Source organism: Caloenas nicobarica, chromosome 8 (assembly GCF_036013445.1).
Source record: "Caloenas nicobarica isolate bCalNic1 chromosome 8, bCalNic1.hap1, whole genome shotgun sequence".
Classification (NCBI taxonomy): domain Eukaryota; kingdom Metazoa; phylum Chordata; class Aves; order Columbiformes; family Columbidae; genus Caloenas; species Caloenas nicobarica.
The window spans coordinates 13,289,630-13,316,970 of NC_088252.1; the positions used below are offsets into that span (position 1 = coordinate 13,289,630).

A 27,341-nucleotide genomic window follows, 5' to 3' on the forward strand; every position below is an offset into this window, starting at 1 on the left:
TAGTTATGAAAACTGCTAAAATATTGGAAAGTTGCATAAAGGTTATTGCGTGGCTTTTTTTTTTTTGGTACTAGTAGAATTGCTCAAGCTGAAGAAAGCTTAAAGAATAAAACCATCACACTTTTGTCAATACATGGAAATGTTTGGAATATTAAATTAAGCTATTAAATGCCATGAGGAAGAATCCGTTCCAGAATAACCCCTCCTTCCATTTTTTTAAGGTACATGTAACCTCCAAGCAACATATGGTTGTTGAGGGATTTTTTTTGATTGGGTTTTTGGTGGTGGTGGTTGGTTGCTGGTTAGTTTTTAATTTAAAATTATTATTAGACTCTGTGGACTAAACATCTTTCATGAAAGCTTAAGCAGTAGTGCATTTAGACACTGAACAGTCTTTTGTAGTCTTCCAAAGTATTATACTGTCAGGCTTTTTCCACATGTAATTACCTATTTGTAGTTCATGCCCAGGCCGGAATTTAAGGTTAATCAGAAAAACTCTTTTAATAAGAAAGGCTTGGAAGTGATTCTATTCTTTTGAAACACAGATACAAAATAGCTAGTGTGTTCAAAATTCAAAGCATATTGATTTGACCTTTCAAATATAATTATCAAGGAAGACAGAATAAGAGACTTTTTAAAAATCAAAAATCAACAATAATAGAAAACATCTCATTTCCTGCATGTAAACAGTATGAAATAGTGATGTTACTGAAAGTACCACAAGCATATGTTGCTTTCTTTGAATAAAAAAAAAATTTTATTTACCTTGATTTAGCATCCGAAGTGCCTCCTGCTACCTCTAACTGTGAAACTGCTTGTGCTGAACTTGAAAGTAACCCTTGGTTAATCCATGAAAATCCTGCAGACATATCTAGAAGACACCATAATTGTATTTACGATAGTTACTTCATTTTTTCTTCCTTCTACAATCTTAAACTTTGCATTCTCTTGACAGCGTACTGCCTAGCACAGGGACTGTTTTAAGGAGGTTGTCACAGCCACGTAAATTGGCTCTTTGTCCATGGGGATTCACAGGGTACTTTGTTTTGTGCTGTGGAGACTTGTTAGCAGAAGCTTTGGAACACAGCACAAACCACTAATAACTGGCAGCTTTAGGGTGATCTGTGAGGCTGGAATAGACAAGAATAGTTGAATATGGACATAGCTGGATGGCTTTCATTAAGATTGCCCTAAATGCAGGTTTGTTTTTACAGAGAACATGTTCTGACAGTCTCCAGTCTTCACAGGAGGAGGCCAAACCGTGTGGAATATCTGTGTTGTACTTACGTTAATGAAGTGGATTAGAGAGGTATCAGTGTTGTTTCCTGGTCTTTTGAAGGAATGTACCTGTATGCACATGCTTAATATTCCAGAAGAATAACAAGTCACTGCTAGTAATCTTGCATTTTATTAACATTTTGGGATAATAGGTTTTTTTTTTGAAGAGCAAGGTAAAGTATGGATTTTATGCATAAGGCAGAAAGAAGGTTCATAGATGCATATCCCTGCTTTATACTTTAGTTGCCCTACATTTCTAAATTTTATTTTCCAGTGGGCTCTGAGGAGCCAGGGAAAAGAGGAAGTTTGTGAAAGATGGGGAGTTTAAGAAGCCATTTGCTGTCTGGAAAGGAATGTCAAAATAGAAGTCTGCCTACAATGAGAAGCCTTACTACTTCTAGCAGAGCAGATAAATTACTAACAGCTACACGTAGGAACCAGGGACAACAGCTTGGAAAAAACTTCCAAAGGTGGTACAGTCCAATCTAAGAGTGGCATCCTTGTTATGAACTAGACATTTCTTTCAGTAGATAGACTTGGTAGAGATTTGTACTTTACATGAGAAGGCTGTAAAGGAATACCTGCACTAGCCTTGAGTCATTAATGCACAAGTAGAAGTGCTGCACAGGATTACTGATGATAGCTGAACGAGCTCATTCATTCAATTGATACTCTTATCTCTTCAGTTCTAACTCCAGCCCACTTTCCAGTCCAGGCTTATTATGCAGGTACATCACAGAGCACTTCTTCATGCAGGGACGAATAACAAGTGGTGTAATCTGGAGGTCCTAAACTGCATCACTTTCTCTGCCCACTGCCCTAGTGGGATACACACAAGTGGGATGGTGTTACCGCAACTATTAGTGCCCCAGAACTTTTATTTCCTGCTTTTTCTCATCTGTAGTCTCCTTTCTAGGAGTGAAGACTCAGCTGACGAAGGCAGGACTTGGTTTTGCATTAAATACCGGACATACAGATGCATGGCTTAAAAGGCACAGGATGTTACTTTGGATATGGTTCTACAAGAGTTTATGCTTATCGCAATCAGTTCCATATTTCTTTTTGTCCTCCTCTACACTTGAACTATTCCAGTTTGAGTCCTTAGCTAGATAGTTCTACACGCTAAATTGTCAGAAACTCATCTGCCAGATAAAAAGCCTGCAGTTTTGTACCCTGAACCAGCTCATTAAGAGGGCAGAGGAAAGTAACTGTGTCAAAATGAAGAAATGGGTAGCAATGTGTAATTAGGAGTATGACCCTGGGATGCCATCTTAATCTGGTGCTTAGAAATAACATTGCTCTTTCCATGGTAAGAGCTGGCAAGTCTTGTGGTTGCAGTGCAGTCTGTTGTATGTCTATCATTTTTTCTGAATTACTGATTTAGCTAAAGCAACACTTTAAGGTTAACTTTTACTATAAGTTATAGTTAAGCTGCTGTGTTCTCCTGCTCCCTTTTGGGAAACAAGATCAAATCATGTCAGTTTTAGAAGTCTGCATCAATTATGAGAGTCAAGCAACAGAAAAACGTGTTACAAACATCATTTAAGATAGATATAATATTTTTGTTTATGGTGTTAATATGAAATACTAAGGTATTTAAAATGTACTAATTTCAGTGAATGTAACTAAATTCTGATTTATATCCAGCAGTGTTTTGACATCATAAATGTTAAGCAACTGTTTCATTCTTAATTCCCTCACATAGTAAAATCAAGAATACAAACCAACATGTTCAGCTTCCTGATTACTTAACTATATTTTTCTTACCAGAACAAAATATCATTTTTAATATAAACCCTGCATTTAAAATATCCTGAAGATTAAATGTTGCCAACAGAAGAGAGTTAACTTTAGGAAAATTTTTTAAAAATTAAGTCAAATATTTGAAGTTTCCAACCTCCCTGTGTGAAAGACACAGTTTTATACTACTGTAATTTAAACAAGACCAAAGCCTAGTTAGTAGAGAAGTCAGGGCAACAGCTTTGTTCCCACTTCCCTCAAAAATGAAGGTCTGTATTCAGTAATCCATTGGGTAACACTTCCTTTACAAATGAAGCCCCTCCAGAAACTTGAAAAATCTTGGGCTAATTTTAAGCTTTGTGTCGAGCAAGAAGGATGCAGTCTGACAATAACTAAAGCAAGTGATTATAAATTTTAGCAGCTCTAGTCCAATGATGCAACACTGAGGGAGATCTAGGTTTGAATCTATTTAAGTGTGACCTGGTTAAACAATGAGCATAGGGGAGGTAGAAGCCTCTGCATGGGACATCCATTTTGGAACTCTTTGGAGCCTCTTGCGTTATACAGAGCAGCTCAGTTCTCAGATGGCACCTGCTGGCCCTGTGTTTTATCCAACCATCTTTGTTTTACATGTGAAGTCAGTGCGGAAATTACACTGGAGAGCTCACCACCCACAGACTGAGAGTACACTGAGCGCGTGTCTACACAGACACAGATGTGGAGAATTCCTAGCAGAGCTCACCCTACCTCAGGCAAAGTAACATGTGAATGCAGCTGGGTCACCTGTGGATTACACTCAACCAGTTCAAGATGCTCTTTTTCTTTCCTTTTCTTCCCTAACTTGGGAAGAGCTGCCTTCTTCCAGTTTGCTCCTCCACACATCTGCAGTTATTAAAAATTAATACTAACCCATGAAAATCTGTTCTTAGTGTCAATTTAGTTATTTAAGAAATAATTTCTTCATAAAGCAGCTCCCTCAGAAGTTTGTTGTTATAAATCAGTGTTAATTAAGTTTACACGACAACCGTGATAGTTCTTCCAAAACTAACTGTAAAATAACTCATTTTTGTACCAACCCTACTAGCGCTCATACATTTCAAATGTTACACACCTATGTAAGTTAGTATCATTAAATTTGTTCTGTTAACTAATGTTATGGATTTGATCAGGAACAATATTTAAAAGTCTCCTCTAACTTACCTGTGATGTAGCCTTCTAAAGCTTTTGGCACCAGTGATTTTGCAGTTCTTAGGTCCTCAGCTGAACATTTGCCTGCCTCAAGCCCAAAGGACATTCCCATCCTCTTCAGCACCTCACTGTCATCGTGAATCTCAAAAGTGTTGTCGAAATTAAAGAGGTATTCGAATCTGCATGTAAAAAGTCAAAGTGAGATGGTTTTGAAAAGAGCACAACTATGCTTTTTTTGCCTATTTTTCTTTTTTTTTTTTTTTTTGGTATGCACTGAGGTTATTGTCTAGATTATTCGTTATCTGTGAAAAGTCCTCAAGCAAAAAAAAAATCAACTGCTTTTCCTCTTCTGTTTGTGTGACTGGCATGCCTACAGGGTTTAAAATGGCACTTTCTCAATTAAAGTAACTTCACCACTGCAGGAAGAAAGTCTAAAATTTTCTACCTCATTTAACAGATTCAAAGGGGAAGAGGGAGGCCTTACTAAACAGTAACCTTCTCTTGTACTAAATCCAATACTTTTAAAGGTTACCTGCAGCCCTGTCACCAAAATAACTATTTTGTTTTTCCTTCTTTTACATTCCACTTTCTGTTCTAATGTGCATCACTCCTCCTGTGAACTGACCTATTTACCTTGGTAGAACTTGGCTTTTTTGCATGCAGCTAGCAATGCAGTCTGTTCAGAGTCCTGTATGTTCGTGACCTACCGTTCCTGCTGCAGGACTCTCAAAATGTGTTTCATTGCATATAAAAATTGAAATAGTGACATAAACTTAATATAGCTTTACCAAGGCATCTAGACTGGCCTTATGCTATGATCACAGGCCATTCAAAGCCAGGACAGCACTAGTCTAGGGATTACAATATAAAGCCAGTTCTCAGTACCTCATTGACCTCTACTGACAAAACCTCTATCTCTGGAAAAGCAACCCATCCATGAAGTACGATCTTTAAAAGATAACTCACTGGTGGGGCTTCCATTAGCTCTCCAAGGTCATGTCACGTGGATTTTCTTGATAGGCTTTTTTAATACTGATTTTTTTTTTATACCTGATCCAGTAAGTTTGGAAAAGTTACTTCTTTTGTACCTATAGAGAAAATTTTCATCTAGAAATCTACATGCTTTGTACTAGGTGTAATTGTCAACAATGAATTTAATCTAGATTTTCTGCTCTTGCAGGTACTACTTTCTCTGAGGGTACAAGGGTCTACTTCCTACACATTTCTTCTAATGTACAGCATTGTATCTCCAATGGCAAAATCATCTGCATTTCCTGTTAGAACAGAGATGTTCTAATTTCTGATACATCTATTGCGTCTGAATGTGTGTTTAAAACTAGGTATTCTGTTTCCTTTACTTTTCTTTCTTAAGACCTACAACATTTATATAGAAGCACCATATACACTAAATTAATTTTTTCTGTTCAGGTTCCTCATCTTTTCAACATAATTTTTAACTTCTTCATTTTTCTCTGAAGACTGTACTTTTCTTTACTCCAACTTCAGAAATGTCATTCCCAGTATGCTGCTTGGCACTCTCTGCCTTCTCAAACTCTAAACAAAACTTGCCCAATAACCTCTTTGTTTCACACATGAGAAATTTCATTCTGTTTTGGCTGAATAAAGCCTGTTCTTGCATAGGAAAAAACTTAGAAGACACAAACTTATGTTCCTCATGACGCTAAATCCCTCTGATATGTACCTTTTTTTTTTCCAAGCAAGTATTTTGTTTTGGAAGATCCTCTGTAAATATAATTTTGAGTGGCTGTAAGCTTATCTGTTCACGAGACTTTCTAACATCACCTGCTGTTGCATCACAGATACTGACCAATCAATGGTTTATATAACTGTTTTTTAGAAGAAAGGCAAATGGAAGCCCATTACAACAGTGAGTTATTAACTGAGGTTGAAAGCAACTGAAGGGCAAGCACTCCAGTTGACCAGTGATGGGATTAGGCAGTGCAAATACTCTCCAACATACTAGAGAATCTGAATTCTCCAAACTGAGTAACCACTTTTGCCAGCTGCCTTATTTAGCAGATGCATGTACCAGTGGTTTAAACACTAGCAGTTCCTGGCACTGTTTATCTGCATGCTGCTGCTGCCACTAATCAGTTGCACAAGTAATAACCGCAGTGGAAAGCTTGTTTAATTTGGGTTGTACACTTAATGATCTCCAGATGACAGTAATACTGAAGCTCAGTTATATAAACTGAAATATCAACAACTTAAATAATTTTGGTGTGCTTATTTCTAGTAGTAGTGTTTTCTTACAATTTGAGATCGTAGAAGCATGTTACACTTCTCTAGATCCCAAATGCCAGTTTAATCTCTGACAACTTCAAAGCAGCAGTTCTGAGGTTTCAGTATGAAATTGTCCAACTTCTTAAATACTTCAAACCTAAATATAGAGCACTGTTTAAAAATGCAGTAAAAACTATATAGGATGCCAATAGAAGAAGAGTATAGTTAAGCCGAATCAATACTGATCCTAAAGTTCCCAACTTGCTGAACTGCAGTGCTGATGGGAATGTTCAAAAGTTTTGTCACAGAATGTATTTGAATTCAGTCTAATTTGCTACAAAAATTCAACTTTTAATAGTATTGCTTTTTTCCATGTTGGTGCTTAGCTTACTGCAGAGTGTCTATTTTTGCTGTATGCTAATTGACCTGAACTCCAGTATGGGATTTGTATGCCACAGAGTGAAATCTGTATAATCTACAGCATTAAAGCAAAGCCAGCTATTTTCAGCTAATAAACTAGTTGTGATCCGATAAACAGTTAACATAACAGTGCCTCATACTTTTAGCCATATTTTCACAGGATGAAGAACGCAAGCACCCAGAAGTACCTAAGTGGAAGATTAAGATAAGAGTGCAATTATAGCAATTTGCTTGCAAAGACAAGATTTCAAATTTCTAAATAATATCCTTCCTTTCTTTCCTTCTAAGAGCTAGGTACAACCTTTTTGCTATTAAAAGACACTTTCAAAGTTGTTATCACCTCTAGGATGTTACTTTTGTGTCACATGAATCACCTTGTATTTCTGAGTAAATACATTTATGGCATATGAGGAATAAGAATTCAGAAGCACTGGCACACGGCTTTATTAAAAGTTAGTGCTGTCCTAGTATCTAACTTGATTCAGTTATTTCTTCTGTGCAGTAAATGCTCTTTGAAATGTCAGTCTCAAGTACCTTTTACAACAGTGGAAGGCAGCCTGTTTTAACTAGTGGCTGTAAAGCAATTTTGATAAACTTATTCCTATTACTACTGCAGTTGCATTAAACATCAAAAAAACCAAAACCAACACCCACCTGAAGTCACAGTAGCAAAATTAAACACATAATTACTTTTAGTAAACTAGAGAAACTTATCTCATTTGTTCAAAGAAAAATTCCAGGCCACAAAAGAAATAGAATTCTAAAAATTGGTTCCATAAATACTCACTTATCACTTGATATGCTGCAGTCTATAACTGTTCTTTTGCTAGTGTTGACTATTAAGAAAGGCAGCTGTATTGTTGAGTTCAAAGCTGGAGGGCCTTGATTTTGTTGTTCGTTTTGCTGATTTCTTTGTACCAAATTTTTGAATGCTATTTGCTGTAGAAAGAAAGAACGATTACTGACAATAAAAGACACCAATGTTTCGAGCAAGTGGAACTTCATAACTCTTATTTACCAACTCTCAATACCTCCAGTAATTTTCTGTCAAAAAGTAAGTTGTGGCCTGACTTCCTCTTTGCACTAGTGAAGCTCACCAGAAACAGGAGTTAAACACAAACTTAAAAGAAATTTTCCATTAAGAACTACTTAGAGAAGGTAACTCTGCAGGGACTTGGAGTCAACGAAAGGGACTCATGAGTTAGTTGCTCCCATTCCTACTAACATTGACCAAGCTTCAGCAGACACCCACAGCACCTGGTGGCATGCAGATGCAGCATGCTATTTGACAATAGGTAAAAATGAACCAGAAAGTGAGGGTAAGAGGTCCCCCTACTAGAATCTAGAAAGGTCACCAGTGTGAAACCTTTCTCCCTAGTATATCACAGCTGCTAAACAAATCTAGAAAGAACTTCAGAAGTTCTAACATGTCGAATTTGCACTTGATGATTTCTATTATAAAAATAATTAAAATTCAATATACCTGCAGCAGCAGTTCTTGTAGTTGGGCTCGCTTCTGTTTTATCCTTTCAATCCGCTTCTGTTTTTCTATCTTAAAAAATAAATGTAAATGCATCAAGATAATTACCTAGTTACCTTGTATGTTCCACTGTGCCAAACTGCACAGGCTTTAGAGCTACACCAGTGTGCTAGCACCAGTACAGAACTCCATGCTTGCTTTGTAAATGGTGGTGAATTCCGTGGCATGGTAAGTAAATAGAACAAGTCTTTTTGGCCCTACCGATTTGCCATATATTTTATTATTTTTCAAACAGACTAATTGCATATTCACGTGAGTTTCTCCATAAAACAGGTCTGGCAAACTGTAATTTATTCCTTTGTCAGAAATTTTAACTTCAGTGAAGAAGCAATTAGTACAAGAGACTGTATTATTTGCTCGCCGATTCCTCTTTTGTATTGTGCGCTGAGTGCTGATTAGCACCAAACTAAACAGTTGCTTGAGGGGCTGCTTTGGGTTGTGTGGTTGGTGTTGGTTTTGTGGATGTTTTTTTGTTTGTGTGGGGTTTTTGTTTGGTTTGTTTTTCCCCCTTCCTGCCCTCCACTCTTTGGAATGTTGCATGTCCCTTCCACTGTTCTCCTAGCTGTAAGCTACCAGACATAAATGTGTGGAGACTGGGCTCAGGATCAGCACCTGCATCTTTCCAGTGACCTCCACTTTTTGTTTGGACTATTCATTGAGACTCAAACTTACAAGATTTCAGCAACAAAAAGGGGGTAGACGCAACATTTTGTACATGAGCACAGAATCAGTTCTTGCAACAGTGTTGTTAATGCCAGTTTAGGGGGCAAAGCTGTCTTCAACCTAAGTCTGCAGTGTCTGGGACAGCAACAGTACTGTCAGTAGGTGCCTACTGACACTGCAGATGCAACCAACCAACAGGATTTTAAATAATGTTCTGGGGCAACACTAAAGAATTGGACAGTAGTCCTAATGTTTAAAAGGTATTTTTTCCTCATCATCCTCCTGGTGCCAGCACTGTATCAGTGTTAAAATTTTAAAAATCAGTTTTAAAATTTTAAACTCTTATAATTCCCCTTTCATTCAACCACTGAAACTAAATGATGCAGTCTTTTAAAACTTAGCTGGCCTAAACCCCCCTATTTTATTTACAATGTGGCTTTGTGGTGGTTCCCCCCACACACACACACTTCAATGTTTAAAATGCTTCCTTCAGAGCACAGTAGATGACTTTTTTTGCTGGGCCAAATATGTAACTCTTAAAACCAATAAACAGTACAGATATAATTTAGACATGGCTTCTACATAACAAGGTTTTTGTACTGATTTCTCATTTTTGTACTGGTAATCTTACTATAGAATTACACTGTAAGAAGAGTTGGTACTTTATACAGCTTTAAAAGCAAAATGAATTTTGATTTTGAAACCATGAAAATGCAGCTTTATTTTCTATTCTCTTCTATTACGTCATATGAAGCAACATTTTAAAGAAATATGCCTGGCTTCCATTTTGTGCATATGTAATTTAAGCCTGAAACAGTGAACTGCCTATGATCATTGTCGATGACACAATGAAATTCAAGTTCCGTATTTGTAACAATAACCTATACTGAAGACAATGCATTCACATGAATGCATATGAAATTTATCCATAATTTTTTAAAAAAAAGAATCCTGGAGTATCGTGATTGAACATATGCTTACTCCTTGGGTGGATGTATTTTCGAAGTTGCTGTAATGGACAAGGATAGTAAAAGCTTTTTTTTACCACATCTAGAAAGAGAATTGATGTAAATGAACCTGCACAAAAAAATTATTCTGTGCTTGAGAGGCCTCCCACCCACCTTTTGAGATATTTACTGTCACGATTATCACAAATGTAATACATATTAAGATGTATTTACAGTCATTACAGCACTCTGCAGTAAATACAGTAACTTGTGCTTTTTATTTATAGAGCATTTGGCCTGAAGGACAAACATTTGTGCACATAAATTCTGGCATCCCTGCAAAAACACAGTAACTCTTAGCCTGCTGGAAAAACAATGGAAATAACCAATGAGTTAAACTTCATTTTCCCCTGCCAGTTCATAACTATTATTTGACATCCTAGCAGGAATTATTTTTCAATTTAATTTCCTTTGAATGGCATTTCCAAGTACAGATGTAAATAGAAAATTGGTCTGCTTTCAAATGTATACCATTTTGTAAGCATAACTGCAACCATAAATTATTTTGATTTTCTTCTGGTTAATTCAGGCTACTACAGACTTTAATCTTAAAAATAATCCCTGAATTGATGAATGTCCATTTTGGAAGGTAAACAGGCTTTTTTTTAACTTCATGTAATGTATGCTAAATAGAACTGAACTAAGCATATATAAACATATCCTTTCAGTTTATTCAAATATCAAAAGTTGTATTTTCATAGTATGCAAGAATCAAAACCAATCAGGTTCAAATTGAGAAAAAACCCTGTTCTGAAGTAGAGCAGCCCCAGTACCACAACCTGTGACCTGTACAGAATTTCCCACCTACTTCACTTTACCTCTAGATTCTGACATTCCTGAGCAGAGTTTGTAGGAAGGCCGATCCATCTGATTTCCTTCTTCTCCTTTGAAATTATGTTCATTGCCATCAGGACATTAAGGGCATCATAAACTCTCCGTCTAATATTTTTCTGATCATAAGCCTGCTAAGAAAACAACGGAGCATTAATTACCACAAAAGAATTCAAAGAGGAAAAAAACCCCACAGAGCACATCCTTCATAGATATGTAGAAGATAAAAAGCCAAAGTTGCGGTTCAAGTCGGTGGCGTTAAACATTGTGCCCTCACCTGTGCTGCTACCTGGGCACCACCTGAACATATCTGGTTGCACATGGAAGCTTTGGGTCTGCCTGAAGCCTCGGTACAGCAAATTCCCTCCATGGCACGTCTGTTACAGTTGAAAAGCCTGACAAGACCACATATGGTGGGTACAAGAGTAGCCTTTTTTAAAAGATAATTATTTTCACAGACTTCTCTATTTTGTGTATAATTTAGAGGGAGTTCAATTCTTCATTTTAATTCTATATTTTTAAATTTCAAAGAGTAAGTCTTTATATCTGGGTAGTACTTAAGTAAGTGAAGGGAAGTATGGAGTGTGGCAGGACAGCGCAGAAACCGGAGGGACAGAATTCCATGATAAACCAGACAATTTTGTAATGGTATAACAAATTTCAACACATATTTGCTTACCGAATCTGTAGCTGGGTGGCTATTAGAATTTGTGAATTCTGATACCAGCTCATCAGCAACTTCATTGTATGAAGTCGTTCCTTTGCGTTGAACTTTTTCACATACTTTCATTGAAAAATGCCTCAGACCTTTCCCATTTTTATCTCCTTTTTTGCTTCTCTTACTGGAAGGAGAAAAGCAATTATTTTAATACACTGAATGTTAATAAACTACTTTGTTCCACAGCAAAATGTCTACCTTTTGCAACAAGAATCAGGACTCGTGACACTATGTACTACCTAAATGAAAAATAAAACCATTCTGCTTTTTTGAATCAGTTTCTTGATTTTTACAAGTTGGTAAAACAGTACACTGGAGCCCCTTCCCCTTTGCTACTGGGCAGATGCTTAAAAAACCCTGGATTTTTAATTGATCTCTAGGTAGTTTCACAAAAGAGCAACCAAAAAAAAGAGGTGGAAATCTCACAGGGTGTTTCTGTGCCTGGAAGCCAGATTTCCAGGGAACTCTCATGTTTGTGCTTCAAACAGAAAGACTCAGACATCCCTATTTACAACACAGCAGAAGGTACCTTAATTCTCCTAACCACCAAGTTTAATATCTGTGTCATCATATAGTTAAGACTGAGAGTAAGTACATATTCACTAGTTTTTATGGTGCCAGAGTTAATAACTGGCAAGTGTCAGGGTTATTTTCCATTCACTTTCTTCCTCCAGAAAAGCAAGAGCTTAGATAATGGCAATGGAAAAAACCAGGAACAATTTCTTTTATCACACAAGCTAGAATTGGATGCATACTTCAACAGAAGCCTTTAAAAAGCTTAGCTCTGTGGGTTTTTTGGTTTTGGGTTTTTTGTTTGTTGTTTGTGGTTTTTTTGTTTGTTTGTTTTTTAAAATTACTGTTTTACAAGTTGGTTTGATAACATATTTCAGGGAGATCGATAATGTTACAGAAAAAGGCCTAGTTCTGTCAACAAGCTAAGGAAAACATTAAAATACAAAAATGCTTTTCAAAATTTTGAATGTATTTAAGAAAACTGAACACTGGAAAGAAAGACAGAAGAAAAGTAAGAGTGGAAAGGAGCACCAGAAGATCTAAAAGAAACACCACCATTTCTAATTCCTACGTAGTTATTCAATGTGAGTAACTCCTCATAGGTAAACAAATAAAACCACCTTGAATGCATTCAAAGAAATTTTGGAAGCAAAGGAAAAGAACATCTGTTTACAAGTATTTGTCACACAGAAAAGCAGAACAATCCTGTTTCTGAAGATGTATTTGTTTTTCACAGCTCCCACTCATCTGTAACAGCAAATGCATTTTTCGGGAAGTAATAAAGAGTAATAAATTATAACTACAAGGAATAACATACAAGATAGCTTTTATGTAGAGGAGTGAAAACTGCTGAAAGTGGGAACTGGAGGCCCATCTCTCTGAAGGGCAGATCTGAAGAAGTAAAACAGGTATGACCATTCAATAATACTCACCTTTCTGAAAAGTCTGATTCTATAAATTCTCGAGTCCGCTTTCTGTCTCTAAGAAAAGACAATTCAAACTTAGATTAAAATAACATTATATATCCAGACCAAAAAAAAAGAATGTATTTGGGGCATAGCTGGGTACTAATGCTTGCTGTTACATGTTTACCGAAAGGAGAAAATAGCGTGCACACACAGCTTGACAAACTTGCAGAGAAGGTGGTTCAAACTTTGGAGGTTATCTGAACTCACTGCCAGACAAGTTCTATTCTCAATTTTACCATGCTTTGCATGTGTGATTTTAGGGAAGTCATTTCATCTGGAACTATAGAAAGTGCTGATGTGAGCTAAATAACCAAATCCCATCAAAAAGGAGGAATTTTTCAAAGGAGCTCAGCATCTATTTAAAATTCCTCCATGTGGAAGAAAAATGCCTTTAAACAGCACATAAGATATATCCTATGTTTTCAGGACGTTGAATGTTTTCCTGTCTTTAAACAAAAACCACTAAACACGTTCACATTAGAGCTGATGCATACAGAGCTGAAGAGAGATACTCTGAAGAAGCAGTTGACATGAACTTCACATAGGAGTAGCAGTCACCAGTCATTGCTGGGTTCTGTATTGGTCTGTTTATTAGCTGCAGCAAGCAGACTTCAGAAGTTGCATTCCAAACTTGTCTTTTATTCTTGCAGTCAATACAATGTACATTGCTTGAGAGCCATCGGTAAATTACTTCACGTTGTTACCCTGCAGTTTCAAAACCAGGGTTCACAGCAGATACTTATGCAGCTAAAAACCTGACGTTATGAAGGGAGCTGAACAAAACCGATGGATTTGTCGATCTGTGCCGTGCAAGCGGCATATGTTTGCTTGGGCAATTGGCAGCTCTCGGCAGCAGCAGGGGATCTGTGACTCTGTCCATGGTCCTTACCGGCTCGAGCTGCACCGCGGGGGTCTGAACACAGCTGCAGGGGCTGTCCCAGCAGTGAGGGGACAGCTGGCTGTCCCCGCTCAGCATGCCAGGCTGGCACAGGTTGTATGGAGCCCTGTGAATGAACATGCTCTTGTCTCGTTTGATTTTGGAAACAATGTGGAATCGGCGAAGACGAGTAAATGACGGGTGAAGCAAGGAGTATGGACTTGCAGTCCTCTGGAACTGTTTTCAGCAAGGGTTTGCCGCTTCAGTTCAGCAATATCACAGACCCTTCCTCACCTCTGATCTTCAGATGATAATATGAGCTATTGTATAGACTTCTGCAGGGATCAACACTGATCAGCCAGTCTGGAGAACATCTTGCTCCTTTTTATCAGCAAAACAAGTTAGTCTCATTGGAAATACTTTGCCTAGAGTTTTGCCAGTATACAAACAGAGAGATGGTGCTTCTCCTTGATGGGTGGTTGATGCAGTGCAACTACACTTCTCTCCAGGAATCTCCATCACCTGGGTTTGGATGAAGCTTAAGAAGGCGAATGGGCTTTGATTCTCTGGTGTAGCAAGATGTGAACAGACACTATAGCTTTTGCCTCCTCTGGGCACTGAAAGAACTTCTGCCTGGCCTCCACATTTCACAAAATTTGCAGAAACAAGGTAATATTTGACATCTCCTTTTTCAAATAAAATCAGAACTAAGTGGATTCAAAAGGTATTTGAGGAGATAAACACATAATCAGCAAAAAAACCTACTCTATGGTGGGAATATAGTGACTGGGAAGTACAAGCCTATGACAGTCCTTGCTTACAGCACAGAATGAAGAAAGTCAAGGTATAAACATTATACTCCCATTTCTGCCATTTCCTATATGCTCCATTTTCCCATCTCTAAAGCTAGAGGTACTAATGACATTGATCACCTTTTTAGAAAAATTCACACAGATACAGAAACAAATTACTTTTTAATTTTCAGAGGCAAAGCACTACATCTGTCTTGAGATAGCTCAGCAGTACTGGTATTAAAAAAAATAATGAAATACTGTAAAGACCAGATTTCCTTAGAAGAGATCAAGATAGTCATGTTACCCTGGAGTACCTCAGAACCCCATGAAAACTTGTTGCTACTGTAAAATACAATAATAAAAATACAACATTTATTACATTTTAAATTTTCCATAAGAGATTTATTCTTAAATGCCTCTTGAAATGTTTTTGACAGTCTCTACCCTGTTGGCACCCACTGATATGCTCAACAGCAAAGCTACTTGGATATACCATGAGCTTATGCAAAAAAATAAAGGCTGCTTTTAACAGGACTCATGAATTTGTGACTCTCCATTTTCACAAAAAACCAGTTACTGCCATCAAACAAAATTAAAACAGATAGTGAAGTGACTGGTGCTTGTACTTCTGCGTTCACGTGCTCCAGACATCAAAAATGCATAACAGGCTAGAGAGCATACTCCTTTTAGTTGTGCAAGAACTGGAAGCTGTAAGCCAACATATAGATACAACAGTGTAAATAAGGGAAAAAAATCAGAACAGATCCTCATCTTTAAATAAAACAAAAATCTTACCCTGGGACCCAGCCAGAAGCTTCCGTTATGTGTGTCTGTGTGACCATTGTTGAAGTTGGGTTATACGGGCTCCCAATCAGAACACTCCCTGAATTGGTCAGTCTTTGTGATGTGCTTATGATCTATGAAATTTAGAAATAAAAACCACAGCTCTCTTAAGAAAACAGAAGTTACCACAGCCCAAAATTCATATTAAGCATGATACTGAGAAAAAAATAACAGTTCTGTACCAGATGCAAGTTGCAGTCAAAATACACACAAGAGATGTCATCAGAAGATCTTCATACATTAAAGTAAGTACAATGCTGTGAATTTTTCTACTTTTTGTACCATATTACTGTATTATTCATAGGGACAAGATCTAGAAAAACAGAAATAATTACTAGGTATGGCAGATAGGATCTGTTTCTGTATCCATCTAATTGTTTCTTTGAGAGAGTAGGGTCTAAGCAATTTCTTGATCACTATAATCAATAAAGCCTGCTTTCCAATAGATTTGTCTCTTGCAGTTGTCTGTCTTTGGCACCAAAGGCAAAATACTCCCTACGTTTCTAGCATTCACAAGATCTCAAGGCATTCCGGCAAACTAATAGTACAACATTGTACCTAGGGAGTTAAATGTAAAGTCTGCACATTACAGACAGAATTTACATTTATTCAAACCTGGTGAAATTCTATGGATGGTTGTTACCACTAAGACATTTGGTCTCAACTTTAAATCACATCTAAGTTCATTCTTTAAAGTAGGTCCCCTGAGGAACTTAGTATTTAAAAATGAAACAGTATTAATTAGTTAATCATTAAAATAAAACACAAGTTAAATTATTTTGATTTCAGTATAGCAAGATTCAAACCAAAGCTTCTTGGACAATGCTTTTAACTCATGTACGTTATTTTGCCCCCTTTTTTATTTTTTTTTTAACATTGTTTCACTTTACTCCATTCGTTAGTGACATTTTGAGTACCTACTGTATTAGACTTCATAGTTTCTTCTACAATTTAACACCCAACACCCATGTAAGTATAGGGTAGATACTTCATTTGGTATCCATCGATATTGTATAAACAAGTAGAAAAAATGCTGTCTGAAGAATTTCCCATTGCCTTAGCTCTGCTGAGCATTATTTCACATCCCTCCCGAAACCACACTCTGATGACATGTATGTATTTTTATCTTAAAGACATAAATTTATCTTATTTATTTTTGCAGCTGGATAGCCTAACAGAAACAAGTGAAAACGGAAATTTAGGAAAACCAAAACACAGGTACAAGTTAGATATTTTCTGGTTGATACTGAAGAAGAAAAAGATCCCTGGCTGGTTGCTCTACACACACCATGCAGGCACAGGAAAGGTATCGACTTCCATCAACTTACTGCTACATTGGCTAAAAGTCAGAAACATTTTGTGACAGAATGATTAATTTTTAAAAGCTTAAGTTCAGCACTGATGTATGTGAGAATCAGTAATGCGATATTTCAATTAAACATCAATCCAGCAACTTTTTATATCCATTCCTTGCAACACTATACATAACATTTATTTGCAATATGCATACGATTCTGCCAGCATATGGTAGACACATGTCAGGGAGAAAAGATTTTAAACATTTTGCATGCTGAAACGGTATTTCGCCATATTCCTCCCTCCCTGAGGTTTCACAGTGCTCTAAATCACACATTAAAAGAGTATTTTGTGTTCAATCTCATAATTTTCTTGTGACAACCATAGTAACAAACCGAGGTGGCACAATCAGTTGGGGTGTTTCCGGAGCAGCCTGTCCCATGTCCTCTGTCCCCTGGTGCCACCTAGTGGGGTCAGGCCCGGCCGCCGCTCCCCAGACCGACCCCTGCACCCGCACAGCAGCCCCTGCTGTCACAGCTGCACGTTCGGGGCTGCAGGGACACAGATGTCACGGCTGAACAAATCAGTGGGCTTTTTTGTGTCACTTTTACATTTACTATCGAATGTTTGCTTTCACTAGAAGTCTTACACTGAGTGTTCACAAAGGACTAATTCCATCTTAACAGCAAACATTTTTCACAGAATCACAGAATGTTAGGGATTGGAAGGGACCTCGAAAGATCATCTAGTCCAATTCCCCTGCCAGGGCAGGAACACCCAGGTGAGGTTACACAGGAAGGCGTCCAGGCAGGTTTTGAATGTCTCCAGAGAAGGAGACTCCACAACCTCCCTGGGCAGCCTGTTCCAGTGTCTGTCACCCTCACTGAGAAGTTTCTTCTCAAATTTAAGTGGAACCTCTTGTGTTCCAGCTTGAACCCATTACCCCTTGTCTTACTGTTGGCTGTCACCGAGAAGAGCCTGGCTCCATCCTTGTGACACCCACCCTTTATATATTTATAAACATTGATGGGGTCACCCCTCAGTCTCCTCTTCTCCAAGCTAAAGAGCCCCAGCTCCCTCAGCCTTTCCTCATAAGGGAGATGCTCCACTCCCTTCATCATCTTTGTGGCCCTGCGCTGGACTCTCTCCAGCAGTTCCCTGTCCTTCTTGAACTGAGGGGCCCAGAACTGGACACAATATTCCAGATGAGGTCTCACCAGTGTGCCCGAAGTAATCACATAAATGCAGTGCATAGCATAGACCAGAAAAATAAAACCTCATCCTAATTTAGCAAATAGAGCAGCTGTAGGATGTGTTAAATCCTTGTAATTAAGCAGGAACATTTTATCAGTAATACTTAATGCTGTCAAATTTACACCTACAGACTGAATCTAAAGCAACTGTAACAAACACCCGTGCACAGGAGCAGCTGGGGCAGCTGGGGCAGCAAGCGGCAAGTTCCCAGCACTGCTCACAACTTTATCGGGTGTGCCTATCGCATCAGCAGGAAGTGCCACAGCTAGTTACAACTTAGCATTAGCAAAGTTACAAAACTTACCATTTGGGGTCCAACATTCACATTGACTGGTCCTAGGGTTTTTGGCAAAATCTTAGTTGGGGAGTTGGTGCTGGAAACTGGTAATGTGATTATTGAAATATTACCTAAAAAGAGCAGTAAAAAGAGAGTTTTAAATTACTGCCTTAGTAACCTATGAATAACGCTTTGGCTAATTCTCACATAATTTCAACATTTTGGAATCAGGTTAGCTTTTATCTTGTGCAAACAACACTCTCACATAACAGCCTCCTGACTTTTTAGCAGACATCACAAGGACACCTCACAAAACTACACCTTCATTAGTTTACCTTTAAAATTACATGTTAGTATTTTATTTCCAGAAACAATTTCTTCTTGCCTAAGACAAAGAAAAAGAACACACGGCCTGCCATAACTCAGCATTAAAAATTAAAATTAGTCAGCATACGAATCCTACTTATATCTTCAGAGTCTTAACCATTCCTCATCTGACTATCCCGAAGTATTCTACAAACACCAGTGAAGTAAGCGTATCACAGCCCATCACTGAGCAGATGGACTAAATGACATCTTTACAGCTTTAGCTAAAGTAACTGAGCAGGACACTGGACATCAAGATAAAGGCAGCCATCCCAGCATGTTCTCATCCCAAGATGTTCACCATTTTTGTGATCCTGGATTGCTTACTGATCTAACTCACCCTCTGAGAGCCTCACGAATGCTGCTCCTCATCCTCTATTCCACATCTTATCTTGTGGCTTTGACTATTCAGACTTAATGTCTTAATCAAAACTGTCACACAGCACTACCACTAGCCCACGAGTGTTCAAAGTGGTGCACCCAAGCCACTCAAAGTGGTGAACACACTGATCTATGGACAGTGTGGCAGCAGCAGCTCCTGTTTCTATGACACTTTCAAAGCAAGAGAGCTGGGAATCAATCAGTCAAATGCCTCCGCCCATTTATTCAAAATGGGGAATAACAGTGGTGGGTCTGGAGGCAGAATCTGGAGGCAAATATAAGGAAGAGCCACCACTGCCTCACAGTGCAGTCATCTTGGGCCTAGCTGTGCTCATGAGCCGTCAGGACAAGGACTGGCTCCTGAAGAGCTGCTGATGCTCTCCAACACTAGCCGACAGAAACCGGAGGCATCTGAGGTGACAGGTTCCTTCAGAAGAGCCCAGAGTTCACCCCTGCCCTGCTCTCCTACCACAGGACCTGGCCAACACCCAGCCCAGCCCAGATGGCCCCAGGCTGACTCAGGGGTGTCTGACATCTCTGTTCCCTGGTCTTTTCCCATATAACCTGTTCTTCTCCACTGCCCACTTTTCTCTTCTCAGGTGGTCCTGAACTGTGGTGTTTTTTTATTTTAGTACACCTATATTATGCCATGAGGTAACTGGAAAATCAAATTCAGTGTAATGTCTCTGTAATACAAAGCAAAAGCAATGCAATTGAGAAAAAAAGAATACTTAAAGGATCTTCTGTAACTACAGAAGTAGAAAAGATGTAGACATATGCAAAGAGATATGAGAAATATTTACAAGTTGAGACAAGGATGTTCTAACATTCTGTGCAAATTCCTTTGGCATCTGAGTAACACTAGTACTTAACATTAATTTTTCAAAAGGCAGATCTGTATCTGAGAACATCTTCAGAAGAAGCTTGCTGCTTCTTTATTAAATAAATTGAATAATTTATTCAGTTACCTAACTCATCCAGAAAAAAAGAACTTATAACATCTAAAAACTGGTAACCCACCTCCCCCAATAAATCCTCGCTCTATTAGGAAACACTTTTTGCAAGGTAGTGCCAGAGTGCACAAGACAACAGTAATTCGTGATTTACATACACTGTGTTCACGTTTTGAGCTCAAAATAGCTCTCAAAACTGGCCAGTTACTTGTCAATTTTACTTCTGCCACAGGATTTTGCCCAGGATTTTCTAAACTGTGCTGGCGTATTCTCATCAAAACCTAGTCTCCCCTGTCATTGCAGGCTGTTGTCATCAGTGATGTTCCTGTCACTTCCCAGTACTGCTGTAGAATTTTTCCTCTTTTCTGCTGCACCTGCAACTTTTGACCCCCTTTTCTCTGAGATCAGCTCTCAAGCTATCTCTTTGTCCCTTTTCTTACCAGAGAAAAGAAAGAAATTACTTTCTCTGGTGCCAACAACATAAGGTCACAGGCAGTGAAATTCAGATATGTCAGCACTTGGCTTACAGTTCTCTTACCAGAGAGCCACCTCACCGAGTCGTCCCCAGCGACACCTCCTGGCCCGAGGCAGCGTCACACCACGTTTCTCAGTGCCAGATGGAGACGTGTCAGACCGACTGTGCCGCACACTTAGCACTGCTGCTGCACAGTCAAGTGTACGTGTCTGCCCACTGTCCCACAACAATTGCTGTGCACACTGTTTGTTCCTTTCTCAACACATGACATGTAGATTGTAATCTATTTGCACTGGGCAACAGTTTTTAACATAGATATGTATTTGTATAGACATGCACACACACGCACACTCTGAAAACTGTAGCTTAAGAATACAATACCCATGGCCAAAGCCACACACAACCGCCAGATTCATTGTAGCAGCCCTGGAAAAAACACTAATTAAGAGCTACTGCTGCACTGTGCCTTCATTTAAAAGGCTTCCTAGATAAATGTACACAGTCACCAATAGGGCAACTTCAGTAAATACAAGGTTGTTCAAATTACTTGATCTTGTTTTTAAAAAGACAGTCACTTCCATATGGTATGTTTAAAAGTCTTTCTGGCTACAGTTACTGTCAGTAAAGGAGATCCTCATATTCTAATCCCTACACAAATCTCCATTTGGCAGCAGCAGTGTCAAAACAATCTTAAGAGTTGATTAAGTTTTCAAATAAACACTTCCCTGCCCTCGTCCTTCCTTTTAAATTTCTTTATGGGTAAATACACATATGTGAATGTGTCAACTTTTAAGCACAGATAGGATGGAAAGGGACCTGTTTCTTTTTGAGTGAGGTCTCTCTCATCCATTGTGGACAGAAGAGCAACCATTTTTTTCCACAATAAGAGGCCATTTTGTTTGTTTGTCAACAGTTGAAAAAATTGTAAACAAAAAGTTTTATCAATTACAAATAAAACATTCCCTCTCTCCTGTTTGTTTCTTTTCAAAAATAGTGTCATAGTCCAGATACTCATGTGACCTCAACTGCTCCAAATATTGAATGGTGGAAACACCACCTTCCCATTTCTCTTCACAGCAAACATGACAGTTGGTTCTATTAGTTGCTGCAAAAAGTTAATGCATTTCCAAACAGCTCACATCGGCACCCCAATCTGAAGAGACACATTTTGCGGTCAGAGTCACCGCCCTCCTTGAAACAGAGAAGTCCAACTTCCAAGAGCATCCCATCCTGCAGCCCTCGCCCCAGGGCAGCCGGGTCCGAGGGACACAGCTGTCACGGACAGACCTGGTGCTGGCCAGGACCCGTCCCAGCGCAATGAGAACATCACCACAAACCCAACTACAACTGGCTCAGAGAGCGGGCACTTGTTTGCTCAGACGACTAGCTGTATGTTACACCAATTTTTTGAGGTTAGTGCACCTTTGTTTGCTGAAGAACTAGTAATTTCTAATGTTTTGATGGCAAGGTAGTATTACAAAACAGCAAGCACCAACAGGAACAATCTCTTCAAGTCTTATTTATAAAACAGCATAGAAAAAGCAGGAGGAGGAAGTAGATGTCACATTGTTAGTAGATCACCTAAAAAATATTCAACAGATTTCTGTGTTCAAAAAGCAGTGTTCAAACTAATTATTTATACTTTATCATACAGCAGTTGTAAAGGCTTTAAACATGATCAGATTCCAAGTCTTAATAACACCCATAATTTGGGGACAAAAAAAGATTACACTATTTCACTGAAAACCAGCAGTGTGTACAGTGATAAGCTGAGCACAATGAGACCCGTCAGCCTCCTAGTCACGGTAATCTTACTGCATGGATGAAAAAGGTCAGCAGAGATGGATCAGACTAGAATGATTTGTATAATAATACTCAATTCTTATATAATGTTTCTCAGCAGTACTTTTAAAGCACAAAGGAGGTCAGCGTCATTATTCCCATTTTACCAATGGAAAATTGAGCACATGGGAAAGAAACCCGCTTACAGCTCTCAGAGAGAGGCTTTGACTGCAATATATATAAAACTGCCACAAACTGAGCATGCTCTTCACTGATGCAAATTCAAAATAAAAATCTGTCAGTGGACATATATATGTTTCTCTTAGAACAAAATCACTTTTCTTCTACATGAATTATTTTTCCATCCCTCAGTCACCACTGTTGTTGCTTCTCATGGAGAAAAAACAGCGATGCTCTTCTTTCATATTTAGAAAAAAATGAACACTACATAACTAATATTCTTTCTGGCATTTGCAAAAATAGTTGTACTTGCACACAGAGAGAAGAATTCAATTTAAATGATGTTCAGCTTCAGGCAGTCACAAAACAAAGTTATTCATGTTCATGTACTTGTATGCTTACATGCACACAGTAACTAACCATCTTTACAAGACTAACTTTAAATTGTTAACTTCACACAGACAGCATGGACTCCTATACAAATATGAAGCTAAAGAAGTTTTAGCGACTTTTTTTGTTCTTGTATAACCAAATCTGTTAGGTCTGCAGCTTAGTTGCAAAGATATTCAGAAAAAATGTAAATTGGGGAATCTATAGAATCTGTCACAGCTGGTTTGAAGGAAACCATGGCTGATGGGAAGCACAGACCAACCAGCTGGGGTCATACAAAATGTGTACGTCAATAAAACAAGTCTTTCGATTTTTAGACAAAACACCAGGGAAGTGTTGGTAATTCGGATTTCATATTCAGAGCTCTGAAAGATAGTCCACATTTTTTAAAGTGTATCAACGAACAGCCATTTTAAATAAAACAGCCTACACGTGATGGTAATGGATGGTAAAAAACCCAGTTCAGAGTTGTGAAATACCAGAAGTCCACTAGGATATTTTGCAATAACATGTGATGTTTCCTCTGGCTCTTCTATTACACTAAAACATGAATTGATCTCCAAGATCAGGACACAATATTATAAAAGCACATAGAAAAACTGAATTATTAACATGCTATTAATATGCATATATTTTCTCGCTACATTTCTTCATTTGTTTATTGCACAAACTTAGTAGGCTATAAACCTAACTTTTAAAATTCCATAAGGTCTGTAGAAGCACATATATATCTAGAAATATATGAAATCAGAGATCTGTAGAAAAGAAAAAACCAAAATGGAGCAGATGATATTTCAGTGTACTTCAGGCTTATACTGACCAAGTACATTTTCAGTCTTCTACTGTTCATTTTGAGACAAATGTATAGGAGTTAACAGCTGTACGAATCTCAAAGTACCACGTGTGGACCTATCAATAACCTATTGATTCTGTTGTCTTGGTCATTTTAGCAGATCTCTTCAAGCACACAATGAACTCTCAAGCGATCATCAGGCCTTGAGCGGGAGCCCCCTAAGGCCCTGGTCAGATATTAAGCATACTGACACTAAAACTGGTTTGTGCAGACCTCATGACCAGTGCTCATTCCCACCCACAAGCCAGCACAGCTATATGGCTATGCAGTGAACCTGCCTTCTTTTCCTTTGGCGAGGGGGAACAGTGGGTATTTTTTGGCTCAGTCTGTTCCTGGGTCCAGTGAGCTGCTCAACCATCTGCACAGCTGTGCTGGCACTGAGCACAGGGCAATGTTTAGAAGTAGCTGTGAGGTGGCCAGAGCCAACTTAACTGCAACTGCTGCCAGAAGACGTTTATCAAAGCAAGCAGAAGATTACATCACAAGGAAAGGCAACAGTGTAGGTACACGGCAGTCCTGTGTATTGAGAAGTTTCTAAACCGCCAGTCCTACCAGGACTTAGTAAAAATTATGTACTGCATATAAAAAGACATACTGAAAGAAAGTTCACTGTGAAGTTGTATTAAAAGTTAAGATTCCCACCCAAAGCAATTTGGATTGCCATTTGATCTGATTAAGGAATACTCCCTCATGGAGCCTGGTGCAAGACTGGTGGTCTAGGGCTGGACTCCCTTTTCCCTCCACAGCAATGAGCAGAGAACACCACGTAAATTCACAGAATTTAAGAATATAGTAATAAAAAAAATAATAACTAAGGACAGTGCAATTCACCAAAACTGTTGTGCTAGTCCACATTATACATTTTAAAACGAGAATCAAATACGTTACTCATAGTCAACCAGTTAAAAACTATAGCTTCTTTCTTCCACACCCTGTTAACTAATAACTGTCAGCTCACTGTCCACAGGCAGAAGTGGATCAGTACCCAGTGTCTTCACTCAGATACAGACAGACTGAGTCAGCCAGTAGAATTTGTTTAGGAGGCAGAGTGGTTAACTTGTGAAATAAACTCCTTTTTTTACACACAAGTATTCCCCATGAAAAATAACAAAATAAGGTTTCAGAAACTTTTATAACTTTTTTTTTTACAGGCATTTACAAATTTACAGTTAAATTTTCAGTCATTATCGATTGAAAATTAAGCTGATGGTCCAGGTGACTTCTCTGTGTATTTAATTCATCTGATTTACTTTTGGGAATACCCCTTACTTGCAGGTCATGTACATCAAGTACTTTTAAACTAAGATAAAGCATGCCAAAACAAGACCTTGGAAACAGTTTAATTAAAAATGCAACCTATCAAATACAAGTTAATCCTTACTAGACTTTTTTCCATTTATATCAGATGTATTATTCCTCATTCCTACCAGCAGCTATGATTTTTGAAAGAAACAACCTTGTTACAGGAGATGTCTTGGTTTTTTTTGAGAAACTAATTCTCATTGGGAGTTTTCTGGCTCAAAGTCTGTTAAGAATTTTCTTCCAAAAAACCAAGCCTTCCTGATCATTTGTACTGATTTTGCTGTTGTTTTTGTTGTAACTGTAATAATTCTGATCAAACTCCAACTTCTCAAGTTTATGAAAAACATCAACTCATACCTAAAAACCACCTCCCAACCTAAACAAACTATTCTTAGTAAAATACATACTTAACAGGCGAAGTTACAAGAATCTGTACACGGAACAGTTGGGAGGGACCTCTGGATGTCATCTTGTCCAACCTACCTGCTCAAGCAGGGCCAGCCAGAGCAGGCTGCTCAGAACCAGGTCCAGATGGCTTTTGAATATCTCCAAGGATGGAGACTCCACAGTCTCCCTGGGCAACCTGTATCAGCGGTCAGTCACTCTCACAGTAAAAAAAACATTTCCTGATGTTCAGAGAAAACCTCCTGTATTTCAGACTCTGTCCCTTCCCTCTGGGCACCACTAAAAAGCCCCTGGCTCCATCCTCTATGCACCTTCCCTTCAGGTATTTATATACATTGGTAAGTTCCCCCCTGAGCCTTCTCTTCTTCAGACAACACTCCTGGCTCTCTCAGCCTTTCCTGTGAGAGATGTTCCAGTCCCTTCATGATCTTAACGGCCTTTGGCTGGACCCTCTCCACGAGGTCTGTGTCTCTTAGGACACAGCACCCTGGGGCCTCACCAGGGCTGAGTGGCAGGGCAGACTCACGCTTGTCCTCCTGTTGGACACTCCTCCCTGTGCAGCCAGGGCACCATTAGAGCCCATCGCTGGCTCATGGTCATTTCGCTCCCCACCAGCACCCTCAGGTCCCTTTCCGCAGAGCCGGTCACCGCAGCCTGCACTGGTGCAGGGGCCGTCACGCTCAGTGATGAATTTCTCCAGCCTGCAGAGGTTCCCCCGGACGGCAGCACAACCTTCTGCCGCACCACGCACAACCTGCGCATTTCAGCTGCCTGTTTGCTATAACGCTGTCCAGACCGCCTGCTCCCCAGCCGGCTGGCCCGCTGCACTCCCGGGCACTCACACGGGCTCAGCCCGGCCGGGCTGTGGGGGGTGCCCGTGGGAGCCGGGGGCAGCGTGTGGCGGGACAGGCGGGAGCGATCGCGAGCCCACAGGGCAGCCCCGGGCAGCACGTGCGCACAGTCCCAAACCTGCCCGAACGAAGCCTCTTTTTGTCCACCTGTGCAGTTGTAAATATTGTCATTCACGCTGATATTCCTAAATTCAGACAGACAATTTTAATTCTGCCAGTCCCACACCACACTACGACCAAGGCAGCAGCACCTGGAAACAGAGTGAGTTGAAATTTGCTCAAGCTACAGAATTTCAAGAAAAGAAATGTCAGTACCTCATGGGAGCGAAGCCAAGGCACAAACCCCACAGCAGCAACACTGCTTGGTGCTAGGGACAGGGTGCTTTACCAGAGCAGGAGCTGTACGGCTGCAGCTGGGCGGTCCCGTTCTGCCCTCTCTTGGGTGGGCAACAATGGCCCCTCTGCCCCAGCCCACCACACCTCAGCTTGTTCTGCACAACTGCACAGATCAGGTAGAAATCTTTTAAATCTGCAGTTGCTCTCAAATTTGGAGTTCTCTACATATGTCATTTTGTTCAAAGGAATCTTCAGGACACACTGTCCCTTCACCTGGCACCGCAGAAGGTAACAAATTAACTCATTTCAAGTGTGTTGGAGTGCTCACCTGATGGCACTACATCTCACTGAATTTACAGCTGAGACGTAGCTGCGGCTTTGACTACTAAAATGATTTTGCAAGTAATGTCTGATTGCAAACCTTGATTATATTACAAGGCTTCATACCTAGGCATCTCCAACATTCAGCAGATCAGGTAGCTTTGAGACTACTCCTTAACCTGGAAAGGAGCACTCAAAGCCGCAGACATCCATGTGGATGCACAGAGGGCAGGTGAGGTGGCTTTATGGGACAAGTGACCAAGTGGCAAAACAGATGTGACCTCTACTTGGAAGC

The 27,341-nt window shown here is 39.3% G+C and overlaps 1 protein-coding gene across 2 annotated transcripts in view; it reads right to left on the minus strand.

Annotated features, from left to right (window-relative positions):
* Nucleotides 1-27,341, minus strand: part of TFDP2 (transcription factor Dp-2) — a 53,450-nt gene that overhangs the window by 7,634 nt on the left and 18,475 nt on the right. Inside the window, exons 4-12 of one of the 2 annotated variants that reach the window (XM_065640149.1) lie at nucleotides 18,479-18,582; nucleotides 15,577-15,698; nucleotides 13,075-13,122; nucleotides 11,591-11,753; nucleotides 10,899-11,045; nucleotides 8,354-8,422; nucleotides 7,658-7,809; nucleotides 4,219-4,385; nucleotides 766-871 (exon numbers count right to left, since the gene is read on the minus strand). In XM_065640149.1, the coding sequence (XP_065496221.1) occupies nucleotides 766-871; nucleotides 4,219-4,385; nucleotides 7,658-7,809; nucleotides 8,354-8,422; nucleotides 10,899-11,045; nucleotides 11,591-11,753; nucleotides 13,075-13,122; nucleotides 15,577-15,698; nucleotides 18,479-18,582 (1,078 nt within the window). The remainder of the gene's footprint in view (nucleotides 1-765; nucleotides 872-4,218; nucleotides 4,386-7,657; nucleotides 7,810-8,353; nucleotides 8,423-10,898; nucleotides 11,046-11,590; nucleotides 11,754-13,074; nucleotides 13,123-15,576; nucleotides 15,699-18,478; nucleotides 18,583-27,341) is intronic. The other variant, XM_065640150.1, reaches the window with a different exon arrangement.